This window comes from Phaenicophaeus curvirostris, chromosome 5 (assembly GCF_032191515.1).
Source record: "Phaenicophaeus curvirostris isolate KB17595 chromosome 5, BPBGC_Pcur_1.0, whole genome shotgun sequence".
Taxonomy (NCBI): domain Eukaryota; kingdom Metazoa; phylum Chordata; class Aves; order Cuculiformes; family Cuculidae; genus Phaenicophaeus; species Phaenicophaeus curvirostris.
The window spans coordinates 66,285,638-66,303,431 of record NC_091396.1 but is presented as its reverse complement, the minus strand read 5'-3'; the positions used below and the strand labels follow the sequence as shown (position 1 = coordinate 66,303,431).

Here is a 17,794-nt window from a genome sequence, read left to right as displayed (position 1 = left end):
CTGTCACAGTACAAGGAACCTTCTTTTTGTGGATATGAAGAGTATTTTTTTTGTGGAAATAAAGCCTGATTGGAATTGCTGTTTGGACCCTGACTGCATGGTTTATGACCTGTCTCATTAAATCTCTGCAACCCCATTAAAAATTTAAATGAGGTTGCAGGGGTATAAATAAGGCAGGTACTTAGCCCAGCATGGTTAACTAGCCTGATCCTCGAATTCTTCAGTAGCTTGTTGGATATCAGCTGAATTGGCAAGGAGAGAAGGCTTAAAACAAAGCATGTGCAAAATTAATTAATTATTCAATATTCTCGGTATGCACTTTTGTCTTACTTCCAGTTTATTGCTGCCAGTGAAATGGGAACTGCTCTCCCTCTGGTGCAGGTTGACCTCCGTGGTGATCATCCCTCATCCTCCTGCTTTGTAACAGGAAGCTAAAGAGGAAAGTGTCAAATTTTGCATCAAGACCAACTTTTTTCTTCTGAAAGTCCTTGACCAAAGACATCTCTGCTGCTAAATCTGGTGGCGACTCGTTTTGCTTCATGAAATCTGCCTGAGAGTTGAGGGAAGAGGAGTGTTGGAAGGTGGATTGAGCCCTTAATGAGTAGAGAGCTTATGGGTGAACAGCTAAGAGGGTGTTGGGCTAATTAAAGACTTGCTAAGAGCAGGCCTGAGGAAGCTCCTGCTGTGTGCAGCCTCTGTGCTGAGCTCAGCCTTGTCAGTGCTTCCCTGGGAAGGGAGGCAGGAGGTGGTCCAACCGCTCTGCTCTGGATGTGCGAGCAGCTCTGACAGAACTAAAACCACATGATTTCCTAAGTGGCTGAGTTTGCCAAGTGATGCACTCTTGGGCTTTATCTCTTAAATACCATTTCTGCTGGGTTTTATCGTCTCCAATGGCAATTCCTACAAGAATCCCTAGGAATGGTTTAAAGCATCATTCCATTGCCTTTCTGAGCTTTCTGGGAAATGGCATGTGTCTGCCCAGCTGCTCTTGGGGAGGTGTTGAGCTGCAGGGCTCTTTTACTCTTGTATTCTGGAAGGAGAATGAGAGTAAGTTACCTTGTTTGATATTAGAATCATAGAATCACTAGGTTGGAAAAGACCCACCAGATCATCGAGTCCAACCATTCTCATCAATCACTAAACCATGTCCCTCAGCATCTCATCCACCCATCCCTTAAACCCTTCCAGGGAAGGTGACTCAACCCCGTCCCTGGGCAGCCTCTGCCAGTGCCCAATGACCCTTTCTGTGAAAATTTTTTTCCTAATGTCCAGCCTGAACCTCCCCTGGTAGAGCTTGAGGCCATTCCCTCTCGTCCTGTCCCCTGTCACTTGGGAGAAGAGCCCAGCTCCTCCTTTCCACAACCTCCTTTCAGGTAGTTGTAGAGAGCAATGAGGTCTCCCCTCAGCCTCCTCTTCTCCAGGCTAAACACCCCCAGCTCTCTCAGCTGCTCCTCATAAGGCCTGTTCTGCCTCCAGCAAGTTAGGTGACACTTCTTAGTCTGACCTGCTCTGGTTGCTGTTCTGACCAGGCTACGCTTGATTTTTTTTTAATTGTATCTGACATACTGTCCAAAAAATTAGAGTCTGCTTAAATATTACTTGAATGTTGTAGTTTTCCCATGCTTATCTTCAAGCTTAAAAACAAGAGAAGCCCCCTGCTGTTGCTACTGAAAGGTAATTAGACTGCATGGATGAAAGTTTTAATGAGTTTTTGTTTTAATTGGAGGATTAAGCAGTTCATGCTTGTAGCTGTAGGGAGGTGTTTCAGATAAGCAGGTACGTGGTGATTTCTTCTGGAGGCTTTGATGATCTGATGGGTCTTGTTCAACCTGGTGATGGATTCGGTGATTCTAGACTTGGAAAGAAGTGTGGGCTCTGACTAGAAGCGAGCTGAGTGAGCTTGCAGTCGTTCTCCTTTTTGGCACCTGATAGGACTTGGTATCCTGGAGACTAGCCCATAATAACTGATCTGTCCCCTAATCTATATCATCTGTGATGAATCCATGCTGGGTCTGCCTAGTAAATGAAGCTTAAATCTAATGCTTTCTTGCCTCTTTGTGCTGCTGGTTGTTCCTTGCCCAGGCACTGTGGCTGAATTGGTGGATACTGCTGAAGAGACACCATAAAGAGCTTTTTGCAAGTGAAAATTAATTTGATGTCTCTGCTGGGTCATTAGAACCATTCTAATGACCATTTTTTTGGTCTTTAGAAGCAAGTACCATGCCTACAGCCCTTTTACACGGGAAAGCATTTTGCTGGGAGAAGTAAATCTACCTGCCCTCATCAGTCATGTTCTGCCTTATTGACTTACAAGTCATGGTAGTTAAATCTGGACTGATTTGAATGCCCTCACTTAAGAAATGAGCTTTCTTGTGTTGAATTTTGTACTGATTAGTGCAGTAACTGCATGCCTCATGTTGGACAAGCTGTTCTACAGCAAACTTAGAGGCCTTACTCTTTATTTTATAGTAGTATTTTTTCCCTTTAGAATAGCCCTCTGTTCCTAAATGGACTCTGTAGCCTTGCTCAGTGTGAAAGCAATTCTGTGGTGAATGGTGCTGGAAAAGAAATCCTTGGGAATGATTATTTCTAGTCTTAATACAGAAGCAAAACCCCTAGTCCATGCTGGAATATCTTTTGCTCTTCAGTGCCTTGGCTCCTCTGTGACAAGTGATGAGTCAAGACCGTGGAAAGAGTGTGAATCCCGCAGGTTTAGAGGAAGTAGGTTAGGATCCGAATCCACATCTCTCCTTGTACTGTCTTTGCGATGTTGAAGAGCCATCTGCTGGGAAGTGGCTTCTGCAGTGCTTGGGCTTCTGCAGGCTGAAGGCACTGCAGCTCAAACATCAGCTCAGCTCTGCTGATGGGGGCATTTTCCCTCTCCTAGATGTTGCAAGGATTTTCCTCTGTTACAGAAAAGCTTTGGATGTAGCATTTCTCTCCTATTGGAACTTCTATGGGTTAGGATGAGGTTATCCTGCTTTCTGTGATAGGATCCCGTCCAATGGATGTGTTCTTCCCAATAGTCTCTTTCCTTGGCTCTGTGCAATAGGCTAGATGCTTGATATTTCTTGTTAGAATGAGTCCAGAGGAGGCCATGAAGATGATCTGAGGGTTGCAGCAACTCCCATAAGAGAAAAGTCTGAGGAAGCTGGGGTTGCTCAACCTGGGGAAGAGAAGGCACTGAGGAGACCTTTAGAGCAGTTTTCCAGTACTGCAAGGGGTCTCCAGGAAAACTGGGGAGGGGCTCTTTATCAGGGAGTGCAAGGATAGGATGAGAAGGAATGGTTTTAATCTGAAAGATGGGAGATTTAGTTGAGATCTTAGGAAGAAATGTTTTCCTGTGAGGGTGGGGAGGCCCTGGGCCAGGTTCCATGTGGCTGCCCCATCCCTGGAGATGTTCAAGGCTGGGTTGGATGGGGCTTTGGGCAAGCCAGTCCAGTGGAAGATGTCCCTGCCCATGGCAGGGGGTTGGAACCTGGTGGGCTTTAAGGTCCGTTTGAACACAAATGGTTCTACAGTATTTCTCACAAAAAGCCATGCTTGATTTTGCTCTGTTTCCAGAGCAAAGCATTTAAGATTATCCATGCAGCACAGCCTCTAAAGACTCCAGGTAGCTTTGCAGTGAGCAAGTTGGGCTTGGATGAACTCATCAAGGTGGGGCTTTCACCTTCATGATTTTGCATAGCTTGTGCCCACTGCTTGCTTGGGTGTCTTAACCCACCAGGGCACAGTTCTCTGCCCAGAAATGCAGCTGGCATATAATGAAATCTCATCTACATTCCTACCAGCCATTTCCTTACACATGCGACTGTTCTTGGCAGCATTTTGGAGATGATGGATGGTGACATTATTATTGGTTGGGTGAAAGCAACAGATTGATAAGAGTTGTCCTAGAAAGGCCTTTCTGCCTTGACTATCAGCTGTGAGCGTAAAAGCAATGCAGAAAACACACCTCACTGGAAGGAAGTGTTTGGCAGAGACTTCTTAATGCATCTTTCTCCTCTTGCCAGGACAGGAGGCAGTTCATAGAATCATAGAATAACCAGGTTGGAAGAGACCCACTGGATCAGAGTCCAACCATTCCTATCAAACACTAAACCATGTCCCTCAGCACCTCGTCCACCCGTGCCTTAAACCCCTCCAGAGAAGGCGATTCAACCACCTCCTGTCCTTGTTTATGCTTTTCTGCTTCCTATTCTATATGGACACATGGGTGACCAAGGCCCGGTGCTGCCATGCAGGTTGGAAGGGAAAGAAGATCAGGACAAGGGGCAGTGGCCTCAGACTGGATATTGGAAAGACATTTTTCACAGAAAGGATCGTTGGGCACTGGCAGAGGCTGCCCAGGCAGGTGATTGAGTCATCTTTCCTGGAGGGATTTAAAAGATGGGTAGATGAGGTGCTCAGGGATGTGGTTTAGTGGCAGATAATAACGGTTGGACTCACTCTTTTTCCAACCCGGTGATTCTATGATTCTAAGATAAAACTATGGCATGAGTAGTGGGCGAGATACCTCAGCCTGCCCCTGCTGCTCTTTTCCCATGTGAATGGCTTCAGTAGACGCAGGAGGAAAAGAAATTGCTTTGTTAGATGCCAGAGCCCATCTGTGAAGTGGGTGTTATTCTTTCCACCCTGGTGCAGCATCCCCAGGAGAGGGTAGAACTGATTTCACACCATTCCTTATTTCATACCACAGAAAAGTTAAAGCAGGGGCATGAATGAGTACAAGACTGCTCCTGTAGCTTGGTCTTCCCAGGCTTTTGAACTCTGTGGCTGAACATTTGTGAATCCCTGTGTTCTCGTGTGGCAAGACCTGTAGATGGAGGGAAGAGGGGTAGCTTTAACCTAGCATTGCTTGAAGAGGCAGCATCGTGATACCTCTTAGATGGCTTGCTTGGTGTCTGTGGGGCTGTTGCAGAGATCAAAGCAGACCTTGAGTCTTCTGTCATGTTTTGGCCAGCCAGAACTTCTTGAAAAGCAGAATTTTGCTCAATGATGTGTGAACCCAAGTCACAGAGTGGTTGGGTGTCATTGTGCTCCAATAGTGCTCTCCTTTTCTTCGTGGGCACATCATGCAGATAGGTTCTAGATATGCACCCTGTAGCAGTCACTCAGGTTGCAGGAGCCTTTGCTTAGTGCTTGTGCAGGAGAGGTTTTTGCATACTATGCCTTCCTGAAAACCAATTAGTGGCAGTTGCTTGTTAATCACAACTTACTTGGCATTCATCGGGGGCTCCTAGGCATTCACACCCTACAGTGCTGCCTACTGTACAAAATGACATCTTAAACTATCCTGAAGCACAACAATGTTCCATGTTACTGTTTAGGTAGCGTTGTCCTCGGGATTTGGTGTGAGGAAGGCTGGGAAGGGAAGGGACAGAGAAAATGAGAACTTCAGGTTTTGTCCTGTTACTGCCTTTTTAGTTTTGTTTGGGTTTTATTTTCAGTTTGTGATTGTGAGTGCATCTATCACCCTCTAATGAGAGACTCTTGCAGCTCAGGGCACAGCAAGCCATTTCTCTTGTGTGCTAAACCTGACAAATGATGGTTTCTTGAATCTTCTGAGGAGTAAACGTGTTTGCAAACATTAATAGAAAATATCTAAAGATAGAAACATCACTTTTCAGTGAAGGTTTCCTCAACTGTAAATAGAGGCTCTGATGTCTGTTGCCTTCAGCAAGGTTGTAACAGTAGTGGCTTCAGCTCCACCTTGTTAGAGGCCATGGTACAACCTCCCCTTCTTACTTCACTGCTGTCATGGCTTGTTTGTAGCACGCTTCTGATGGTGGTGGTTGTGCGAGTGCCTTGCTGGTGATGTTCTCCCCTCAGCATAGGGTTGCAGCTGCTGCCTGGTGCTAATAGGAGTGATGTGAGCAATTTGTTTCCTCCTGCCTGGGAGGAGTGTGGGCTTCTGCAGCTGTGTGAAACCTATTGAGAAGCATGGATTCCAGCAGACGTCCTCTGTGAAGAATGGTCTTTTGGCACTTGGAGTAGCCATGAGGAAGAGCTGGCCCTGTGATGCCCTCCTCTGCAGCATGGGATGGTCTGGAGGGGTCTAAGTCGCTCTGTGCAGTTGATTTGCAAGGGCCCCATTTATATCATGGGCTGAGGCTTTTCCTTGCAGGATGCTGGCTCTTGTCCATCTGCTGTGGACAGTGCTGGTTGTGGGTTCTTGCTGGGTTATGGAAATGCCTGATGAAGGAGTTGTGAGGTGGTCTGTCTTCTCTGTGCTAAGCTACAAACGTAGCCATGGATATGTACAGTTTTATAGTACAAAACCTTTTTCTGAAGCAGCATAGGGAGCTTTTACCACCCTGAAACACAAATCCCACCCTATGGGTCTAGCTGGTTTTGCTAACAGATCAGCACAGAGCCCCATGATGAAGCCCAACCATGGCTGTTATGAATGACTATTAATAAAGCTGAGAACCTTCCCAAATCTTCATTAAAAATCTGTAATTTTTTGTTAGATTTGTTTTCTTGGTGTTCTCTTACAGCTTCCTCAAACCAGAAAATTTGAATGCCTCTTACAATGCTGTCAAATATTTCAACGTTAAATCTTTAAGTGGTGATCTGGGAATCTCTTTCGTGGGTGTTCCTGCTGCTTGCATCTTTCTTAGGTCGCACTGTTGTCACAGCAGGGATGTGTTAAGTATCTTGGGGTTCTTTTTCTTCCCTGCTTCAATGAAGGAAAGCAGAGCCTGCTGTACAAGATACAGTGCTTATTTAGTCTGACAAAGAGAGATTTTAGATTTCCTCCCTCTTGGAGATGAGTCTTTAACTCTGCCCCAGCCTACTCTTGCACCTTATTGCTCTCTACAACTACTTGAAATGAGGTTGTGGAGAGGAGGGAGCTGGGCTCTTCTCCCAAGTGACAGGGGACAGGACGAGAGGGAATGGCCTCAAGCTCCACCAGGGGAGGTTCAGGCTGATCATTAGGAAAAACTTTTTCATGGAAAGGGTCATTGGGCACTGGCAGAGGCTGCCCAGGGAGGGGCTTGAGTCACCTTCCCTGGAGGGATTTAAGGGATGGGTGGATCAGATGCTGAGGGACATGGTTTTAGTGGTTAATGGGAATGGTTGGACTTGATGATCCAGTGGGTCTTTTCCAACCTGGTGATTCTATGATTCTATCATGAAAAATAACAGCAAATACAAATGTCTGCTTGAACTACACATGTTTCAGTGCTGAAGTCTCCTAGTGTCACGGGGGTGGAGACAGGATACCATCCCTCCTTGATAGGTCCACATGGCACATCACAAGCAAGAACTAAGGTTCAATGCATGCAGGCGGAGTAGCAGGATCACTTTGTATGTAACTTGAAGATCTATAGCAGAAGGATGGCTCACAGCAGAACTGCTCTAGGTGCTGGATACCTGCTTGCTTCAGTGGGTGAGGGGTGTTTGTGACCCCTCTTGCTGCTTTTGCAAGATGAACTTTAGCCAAAACTGAGGGGTATATACAACTCTGATACACAATATTGCTCACAGAGGGCTGCAAATGCATGTGTAAATCTGAGTGTCTCATGAATATGCTGGCTTTGCACTGTCAGTCCTTGCTACTTGAAGACTCTTCCGTTTCTTTCATTTTAAAGCTGCTCTTGAGGTCCCTGTAAGGCCAAAAAGTGCTAATTTAGAAGTGGAAGTATGATTTTTGTAAAAGGTTCTTGTGAGAAGCACAAACCTCCAGCTTGAGGTTGTGGTACTTGCTTCTATTTTCCATCTTATGACACCACCAAGCATTCTGCACAGCCTGCCCATGGCTGCTGGGCTCCTATTGCGCCTCTGTCTCTGAAATCCGATATTTTTGAAGTTTCTGCATTTTTTACATGTGCAGCTTCCTCCTTATGACCACCAAGTGGTGCTCTGCGCTGTACCTTGCAGCAAGGCTAAGCTGCTGGCATTTGGGGGTGGGGGGTTAAAAGGCTGTTTCCTGAAATTGAAAAGTGCTAGAAAGGAGGAGGAAACAAGTCAAGCCCTTTCTTTTCCCCTCGCAGTGGTTGCACTGCAAGAACTGCATTGTTCACATCTCTGTGCTGTGGCTCCATTATGATTGATGTAGGCTGGTGATGATCAGATGTGATAAGTAGCCTTGGCACTTTCAATTTGGGTGTTCAGCTTGGCTGCCTGCTAGGCTTTGGAGGTATAGAGATGTCTACCTCCTGCTTCAAAACTAGATACATGCAGGTGTGCCTGATTTGGCTTGCTAAAATCACAAGAAGTTTCTAAACACCTTGTCTCAAACTAGTTTTTCAGGCATAGATATTTGATCTGCTTTTTCGTGGCTGTTTTTTCACCCAGTCCATCTAAGGAAAACCTCTACTTGTGTTCCACCTCTGCTGTTTGCTAGCTGTTTAGTGCCTTTGCTGTTAAAGTTTTGAAGTGTTTATAGCTGTGCTGCTCTCAGCAGAGGCAAAAGACCTCTATTAACTTGTCTTTGCAGGTTTCCTGCAAGCGCTCTCCAGGTACCATTCTCAGGCTTATAGAAGCTGTGTGTTTTGTATGGAAACGGAAAAGTCTTATGTTGATTTGAAATGATGGGCACGTTGTAAGACAGAAACTGCCTTTAGAACATAATGGGAGTTTAAGGGGCTAACTATATCCCTATAAGCGCCATTAGATGCTCTGCATGGTATAATTGCAGGGATGATCATTCCTTTCCAGGTACTGAAAGCTGTGCTATAGGAGGATGATGCAGCTGAATTCAAACAGCAGCTCATTGGGATGAAATGCAAGGCTAGAACTAGAAGGTGGCGTGTGGGATTGTCTTGTCTGGTGAGCTGGAAAAAAACATGAAGTGTTTTAAAGTAAATCCTTGTATTAGAAGGAATGGAGATGTCGTGTAACAGCACAGTGAATGCTGTGGTTTTATGATTTGCATTGGTATTCCAGTCTGTGAGGCAGAGGCCAGATCACCTGTTTAGTTCAAGTCAGATAGAATCATTGAAGCTGGAAAAAGACCCTAAGATCATCCAGTCCAACCATCAGCCCAACACCACTGTGCCTGCTCACCCATGTCCCAAAATGCTGTGTCTACACGTGGTCCACCGTATTGTTGCAGGATCTGTAACTGATCTGAGGTACAATTCCAACATAAATAAAGGTATGTCTGGATAGAAAATGATGATTTTGCTGGATTTTTAGTTTTTAACATGGTTTTAGATGCCCAACTGAACCAGCTGCTTAGATGCAGGGTGAGGGGCTCTCCCAGTCCATAGTACCTTAAGAGGGAGTTTTTCTACAGTGCTGAGCAGAGCTTCGTGTAAAGCAGATAAAGTTCATACATATAATGTTTTATTTTTCAGCTTTGGAAAACTAATCATGGGAAATTCAAATTTGTTTTTCCACATACTATCTTTTTGTGGTGGGTAGCTCCATTAGTAGCTATTAAATAGGTTGGATGCAAACTCTGGCTCAAGAAAACCTTCAGTTGTTGATAGCTAGGAAGAAAGACCATGGGAAGACTGGCTCTACGCATGCTCTGCTGTAGTATTTCTTCAGTATCTGTGGCTATTTGTGGTCAGAAATAGGATGTGGGCAGAAAGGACCTCTTGTTTGATCCAGTATAGTTGTTCTTGTGTTGCCATTTGCAATTCAAGCAATAAAATATGGCTTAAACATTTGTCTCTGCATATGTTAACGATGCAATCAGCTTTGGAATAAGAGGGGTAGCAAATCCACAGGGATTTCCTCAGCATCAAATTTATCTGCTCTCGCACGAAGTACTGGCTGTGCTGCCTTCCTTCTGATACTGAGTTAAGTCTTCCTTGGTTGTGCCTTTGTCTGGTGTAAATCTCTGATGACAGGAGTGCTGGTATAAACCTGCTGAGGATCACTGGCATTACCGCTGTTCTCCCACACCCAAGAGCCAATCTGCCAGCACGCATCAAAGCAAGAGGCTTTTTATGAAGGAGGAGCCATATCAGTCTAATTGGGCTGGAAAGCGGCGTCCTTTCCAGGGTTGTGAAAAGCCTAATGAAAGCTAAAAATAGGAACAACTTACTGCTGTCTCCAAGATGGGAAATCAGGGAAATAGTTCTCACTTAGGCTGAAATTAGTTGTGCAGAGAGCACCGTAGTTATCTCCGCTCAGATATTTGTACACATGCAGATGCTTTTTGTACTCCACTCTTAGGAAGCAGAATAGCAGTATTTCTCGCTAATGTATTCGATGGTCTAAGGCAACATCTGATTATTATGTAGCAGCTTCAGATGGTGGTGAGCTCTTCCAAATTAATGGCTTTAGATGTCTCTCCTGACACAAGTTCCTTCAGCTGGTGTGTCTTGGTAGTCACCCATAGAGATATATGAACCTTCTGTCTTGTGGGATGTTTCCTGATGTTGCTTTTGTGTCTTCCTGGCCAGAGGGTGAGGAAGAGGATGAAGAGGAGGAGGAAGAAGAAGAAGAGGAGGAGGAGGAAGAGGAAGATAAGGACATAGACTCGATGGATGAAAGCATGGAAGGTGACACAGAGCTTCCAGGTTTCACACTTCCAGGCGAGACCTCCCAGGAGCCCATGGCTGGCCTAGAAAACCCTGTGGCCCAGCTAGCGGGGGTGTCCTACCAGGTTCCTGACACCATTGAATGGGAGCAGCAGAACCAAGGTCTGGGTAAGAGAAAAAAACTCCTCTTCCTTTTTCCTTACAGGGGCCAAGTTTCCTGCTCTTCACTTTACATAGGGACAGCCCCTTGTGCTGGGAAATCTGACAGGATGGCTGTCAAGCTAAACACACAGGAGGTTTATTACCAAGGAAACTCCATCCACCAATTGAACATCCACTGGTTGAACTTGGATGCGTCCCAGGCAACATGACCTGAGTTTTCATTTTGGGGAGAACTGCTCTGAATACATTAGGCCTTCATTTCTAGAGCTTAGCGTTGTCTTGCTCCAAAAATGGACAAATAAATAACTTCTCAGATGAGATTTCTGGGGAAATTTCCATTCCCTTTGCATGAGGTGGGTGCAATGCCTCTATAAAGCTTTATACGGTTTATTCCCACTGTACATATAGGCCATGTGTTTAATGACTGGATTGATTTATTCCAACTAGGACTAGCTTATCAGTGTTTGTATGTGTGATGTCCATCTGATGTAAGTCAAAGCTGGTGTAGGACAAGGCAGAGTTGAGAATAGGGCGTGTCCAGCTTAGCTGAGGGCACTGGGGTCATTTCCCAGCATACTCAAGTTTCCAAGCTAAGCCCCATCAAAAGCAGTGGGAACCTTTCAGATGAAGAGGTGGGAGCTGAACCACAGAAGGTCTCTGTCTGTTAGGGAACTCCAACATAAGAAGGATGTGGAACTGTTGGAATGGGTCCAGAGGAGGGCTACAAAGATGATCAGAGGGCTGGAGCATCTCAGGACAGGCTGAGAGATTTGGGCTTGGTCATCCTGGAGAAGAGAAGGCTCTGGGAAGACCTTAGAGCAGCTTCCAATACTGAAGGGGGCTCCAGGAAAGCTGGGGAGGTTCTTTTTCCAAGGGCATGTACTGACAGGATGAGGGGCAATGGCTTTAAATTGGAAGGGAAAAGATTTAGATTAGATGTTAGGAGGAAATTATTTTTTGTGTGGGTGGTGAGACATTGGCACAGGTTGCCCAGGAAATTGTGGCTGCCCCATCCCTGGAGGTGTTCAAAGCTGGGTTGGATGGTGCTTGGAGCAACCTCATCCAGGTGGAGGTGTCCCTGCCCAAGGCAGGGGGGTTGGAACTGGATGGATCTTTAAGGTCCCTTCCAACCCAAACCATTCTATGATTTTGTGAACTAGCTGTTTTGAGAAGCTCTTATATTTTGTCTTAATGGAAATACCACTTCCCCTGAATATTTAATTTTGTTTCAGCCTGTTGGGTCTCCCCTTGTAATGCTGTTTCTAGCCTGCTTTAGTGGTGTAACCTTTCTTTGAACTGAATGAAAGGGTGTATTTGAAGAATGCCATGGGAGGGTTGATCTTTGAGGGCAGACTGAGTTTTCATCAGGTCTGATGTCTCCCTGTCCCACTAACTGCTGCTTGAAAAACATTTTATTTGATGGTTGCTGTGTCAGATTTTTTTGTGTGTCCTGTTATCGCACCAGGCTGGGCAGGAGCTGTGTGAGAGGAATAATTCTAAGTCTTTAAGGCTTTCTGGTTGTCTTTGGTAAACTGGATTAAGAAGTACATGACAGTGCTCAGAGGAGAAGTGTGTAAGAAACAGGGTTATGACAGGAGTCACACCAGCAGCTTTGTGGTCATCTTGCTCATTTCCTTGGTGCAGGATCTTTGTGGTGACCTGAGAGAAAACATGAAAGCAGCAGCGTGTTTTTCACGCTCAGGGGAGCAGTGGGCTTGCTTGGTCAGCTCTGAATTAGTCAGTCTTGGCTATGGGTGCTGATGCCATGTGAAGTGTTGAAGAGAGGCAGCGTTCTCCAAACTCTGAGATGTGTCCCCACATACCGGGCACCACATTGTGCAGCACGGTACATCTTCAGCGCTCTTGGTACCTCTAACTATCCCAGCTAGGGTGTCTGATGCAATGCATCTGGTTTGGGTGTCCAGAGGGCTCTGTTGGGGACGCTATTCCCATGGTGGGAGCAGGGCCAAGCACTGTGGGCAATGCTCAGTTTGTCTGGAAGGGTGCCTAGAGTCTGCTGAAGATGCTGTGGCATATGACAGGCTGTTACCATCAGCTTTGGGGCTATGGAGGAGGTTGTTCTGCGTAAGCCGTCATGTGCATCTTTCTTCATTGCTGATGCAGGTCTCAAATGGAGTCACAGCTGTTTCTAGCCCTGCTGTCTTTGCTGCTGGAGGAGAAGGCTTGGGGTAGGAGATGCCTATGAGATGCATTGGTAAATGAAGCAGGTGAGAGAGCAGTGACCAAAGGCTGAAGCTGTCCCTGCTGTCTGGGAAATGGAGAACAAGTCTTATGAGAAGCAGCTGAAAGAGCTGGGGTTGTTTAGCCTGGAGAAGAGAAGGCTGAGGGGAGACCTCATTGCTCTCTACAACTACCTGAAAGGAGGTTGTGGAGAGGAGGGAGCTGGGCTCTTCTCCCAAGTGACAGGGGACAGGACGAGAGGGAATGGCCTCAAGCTGCACCAGGGGAGGTTTAGGCTGGACATGAAGAAAAACTTTTTCATGGAAAGGGTCATTGGGCACTGGCAGAGGCTGCCCAGGGACGGGGTTGAGTCACAGAATCACAGAATAACCAGGTTGGAAGAGACCCACCGGATCATCGAGTCCAACCGTTCCTATCAAACACTCTCCAGGCAATACAATCTCCTATTTTCTCAGGCTATTGCGATGTCTAATCCCAAACCCATGTGAAGATTGCTCTGCTCAAGAGTCTGCTTCCAACAATCAAGAGAACCCTTCTTGGAGGGGTTTAAGGGACAGGTGGATGAGGTGCTGAGGGACATGGGTTAGTGTTTGATAGGAATGGTTGGACTCAATGATCCAATGGGTCTTTTTGACCTAGTGATCTTATGATTCTAAATGCATCTGGCTGGAGAGGTTGTAATAGCTGTGCTCAGAAAATAAGCGCGCCTGGACTATGAAACAATGTGTAGCTTTAACACTCCTTGTGTGGTATCTTTTGTTTTGAGAGGTCCTCATCCTAGGCAGAGCCGTGTTGGAGGATGCAAGTTGCAGTATCTCTTCTCTGTTCCTTTCATATGTTCTTCTGAACAAATGAGTCCAGTTCTATTTCTGATCCTTCAGCCTTCATTGCCCTCTATATTCTCTCTTTCTTAGACATTGGAAAGGCTATCTTTCCAAGTATTTCTGACATTGAATTTTTTGACTCTGAGGCAAAAGGCAGGATTTATCTCTCTAAATCATGTTTTATTGGGCTTTGTGCAAATTGGAGGAGCCCCTTGTGAAGTCTATCGAGCTGGGTTAGCTGCAAAGCACTGAGTCTGGGCACCTGAAAGACTGGAAAAATATGAATTTCTGTGTTTTTTGGAAGTGCCTGTCTGGGTTAGGTGTCACCAGATCCAAATAGTTTGGATTGCCTTTCATTTTGAAGCCTTAAGAGATTTATTAGGGAGAACAAGAAGCGTGGAGAAAAAATGTATAGCTCATGTCAGCAGGAGGATTGTTAAGAACAGATGAAATCCCCCAAACCTGGCAGGAGGCCAGAAGAGCTGCCCACATTGTTCTGCTAGAGGCCTGAAGAGACCATACTCACCATGAAGGGCTCATGAAGCTTTAGATCTGCTGGACGCATGTAGGGACTATTTCTCTTTGAACCTCTTTTTCCTCTAAGGGCTTTTCATTTATAGCTACCTCTTTGAAATCCATTTCCTTTGAGTGTTTTTCTTCTAAAGCTAAAATTAACTTGCCTTTAATTTTAAGACTGCTTCATAACCGCAGTCCCTGGAGCGGGGAGCTGCAGTTCCAAAGGCAGGTGGGTCAGGGGCACTGTGCTCCCGCCTGTCTCAGCCGGCGGCGTGCGGCTTTGTACATCCCAGGGAAGAGCTCTGCACACCCCTTCCCTAGCCAAATGGTGCTGAAATGTGAAGAATTTCCCATCTTGTGTGAGAGAAATATGGTTTAGAAGGGGAAGTTGTTGTGCTTGACCTGGGATATGACATAGAATCATAGAATAACCAGGTTGGAAGAGACCCACCGGATCATCGAGTCCAACCATTCCTATCAAACACTAACCCATGTCCCTCAGCACCTCATCCACCCGTCCCTTAAACCCCTCCAGGGAAGGTGACTCAACCCCGTCCCTGGGCAGCCTCTGCCACTGCCCAATGACCCTTTCTGTGACGAATTTTTTTCCTAATGTCCAGCCTGAACCTCCCCTGGCGGAGCTTGAGGCCATTCCCTCTTGTCCTGTCCCCTGTCCCTTGGGAGAAGAGCCCAGCTCCCTCCTCTCCACAACCTCCTTTCAGGTAGTTGTAGAGAGCAATGAGGTCTCCCCTCAGCCTCCTCTTCTCCAGCCTAAACACCCCCAGCTCTCTCAGCTGCTCCTCGTAAGACCTGAAGTCCTGAAGAAAGATAACGGTATCCAACTGAAAAGTGCAAGATGAGGGTACACCAAACTTTATTGTTTAAACTCTAAGCACCAAACTTTTCCAGCTGGCATTTTCCTCTTTTAATATACTTTGCCTATAGGTTCTTCTCCTGGGGATGCATCTGTTCTCTCTGGCTTTCAGAATTTTGATATTTAGCACTAAAATCTATAGTACAGAAGAGCCCAGAAGTACTGGAGTGGCTATTCTCAGGTGAGTTATTATTGAGTTTGCTTGGTCTGATGGATGACACACTGCGTATCCCTAGAGAACAAGTAACTTGATCTGCAAATGGCTTGACAGAGTGAGAGGCGGTTTGGATTTTTGTAGTGGTCAGTGAGAAAGTGCTGGAGAAAGAGAATCATTAAAAATGTCAAATCTGGGAATTCAGATGGTCCTACATTAGCCCCAGCTGAGCAAAAGTAATTTATAAGTGCCAGGAATGAGGCTGTCAGTTTTACAGTCCATCAGCTGATTCTCTAACCAGGGATATTTAAACAAAAAGTAATGCAGAAGATGATGTCATCTGTGCCTTTATAAAATAGAAACTTCCAAAAGCTGTTCTGATGGCCTGTACCTTTGGAGAAGGTCTGAATATGCCTTGAGATCTCTTGTTGTCTCGTTCAAATCCTTTATCTTCAGAGTCTGCCAGGAAAGGGCACTTGGGGACCTCTCCGCAACGTGTGCAAGGTGGTTTTGACCTCTCTCTGCTTGTTCCTTGATTTGCTTGCTCATGGGTGATGTGTGGTAAGTGAATACTAACTGTTCAGAGAGCATCAGTGGGGCAGGACACTTGGTCTTTCTGGCAGTGAATAAAAATACATAATTTTTCCCTTCTCCCTCTTTTGTGATTGTTTGTGTTATAAGGAGAACTGCAGTTGGTTGGGTTCAAACTCAGTGAACAGTTTCTAGGTCCTCCTTTGATTATTCCTCGTGACGGTCTTTGTTGTACACCTCCATGAAGATAAAGCCCTTCTGCTTCTGTGTTGGTGGTGGCTGCTGTGACTGGTGTTCTCCTACTTCTTAAGAGTATTTATTCTCCCAGTGTCTGGGACACTCCTTATTTTACAGACCATGAGCCAAGTCCTATCAGCTTAGCTTGAGCTGGTATGGGAACATTGTGACAGAGCATGAAATTGTCCCCAGGCTCCCAAACTATTTATTAATGCCATATCGCTTGTCTATCATTCACGTTCCAAATGAAGTTCTTAACTGGGATCTCCTGCTATCCATAGTAAGGTAGCAGCTGGAAGTCTGGGCCTGTTTACTAAGCCTTTAGTTTTGCTGCTTTGGGTCATGCAATAGTTTGATGGTTTTATGATGGAGAGACAATGGCATTGACTTCATGAGGCATACGAGGTTGTGACACTTTGACTGTGTGGCTCAAATTACCTGAGCTGAGGTTGTTATGGTGGACTTAGGTGGTTTAAAATGTTGACCGAAATCAGTTGCTTATCCTAGGCTATCACTGCTCAGGCTGCACCTCGCATTCTGTGTTCAGTTTTGGATCCCTCACTACAAGAAGGGTGTTGAGGGGCTGGAGCATGTCCAGAGGAGGGCAATGAAGCTGGTGAAGGATAACGAGTTTTATGAGGAGCGGCTGAGGGAACTGGCTTGTTTAGTCTGGAGAAGAGGCTGAGGAGAGACCTTATCACTCTCTACAGCTGCTTGAAAGAAGGTTGTAGTGAGGTGGGTGTTGGTCTCTTCTCCCAAGTAACAAGGGAAAGGACGAGCAGAAATGTCCTCAAGTTGCGCCAGGGAAGGTTTAGATTGGATATTAGAAAAAATATCTTTAATGATAGAGTGATGAAACATTAGAAGAGGCTGCCCAGGGCAGTGGTGGAGTCTCCATCCTCAGATATGTTCAAAAAAATGTGTAGATGTGGCACTTGGGGACGTGGTTTAGTAGGCACGGTGGGGTTGGGCGGATGGTTGGACTGGATGATTTTTAGAAATCTTTTCCAACCTCTGGAATTCCATGATTCTAATATGAGGTAACAGCAGTAAACAGAGGAGAGACTGGTTTGAACCAGAAAATTTATCAAAGGGAACTCCATTATTATCCTCAAATCTTGTTTTATGGGCAAAGAGGAGGCGCACCTCAAATATATATAAACCCGAGAATTTATTGCTAATATAACTGATACTTGAAGAATATGATAATTATTAGTCCAGATCTAATTATTACAGGAAAAGAAATAATAATGCAATTAGGATGTTTCACACACATTTCATAATTTCTGTGCTCTATCCTGGTGTTATACTTGTCCTTCCCTTGCTTCTGTGGGTCCTGAGGTTGGTGACTTTATTAGGGTAGATCATCAACATCTGGAGTCCTTTGCCAGGAGGAATATGATATTCACATTGATAGTTTCTTCTTCTACTTCAAATCCTTTTTTTATGTTTACTAACATGCTTTTGCACCTCACTCTTTCTTCATTGACCTTCAGTTCCATTTTACATCGGAATTTACTGTATGTGGTGGCTTTTATGTATGTTATACTATTTGGCTTCTTGTTTACCTTAAAGCCTTTTTTGTCCAGTTCTACATTTCTTTAAGCGACCATTGGTGTGTCATTTCCACCTGTTTATGGCCGTGGCAGTGCAACATTACAGGGCTATGTGATGATGTTATAGCTTGTAAGAAGTCATTTGAGTCATTCCCCAGCATCTGTTACTATTTTCCATCTACCCATGGAGGCGTGGTATGCAGTGGATTTTGGACTATCCCTGATGATGGGAATTAAAGATAAACAGAATTGGAATGACAATTTAGAAAGAAGTTATGAAGTGTGACAGTGTA

At 45.4% G+C, this 17,794-nt stretch overlaps 1 protein-coding gene across 2 annotated transcripts in view; it reads left to right on the top strand.

The window, feature by feature from the left end:
• The window catches only part of ARMH4 (armadillo like helical domain containing 4), a 65,864-nt gene that overhangs the window by 9,964 nt on the left and 38,106 nt on the right, over positions 1 to 17,794 (top strand). For both annotated transcript variants that reach the window (XM_069856808.1, XM_069856807.1), the window contains exon 4: positions 10,368 to 10,613. In XM_069856808.1, the coding sequence (XP_069712909.1) occupies positions 10,368 to 10,613 (246 nt within the window). The remainder of the gene's footprint in view (positions 1 to 10,367; positions 10,614 to 17,794) is intronic.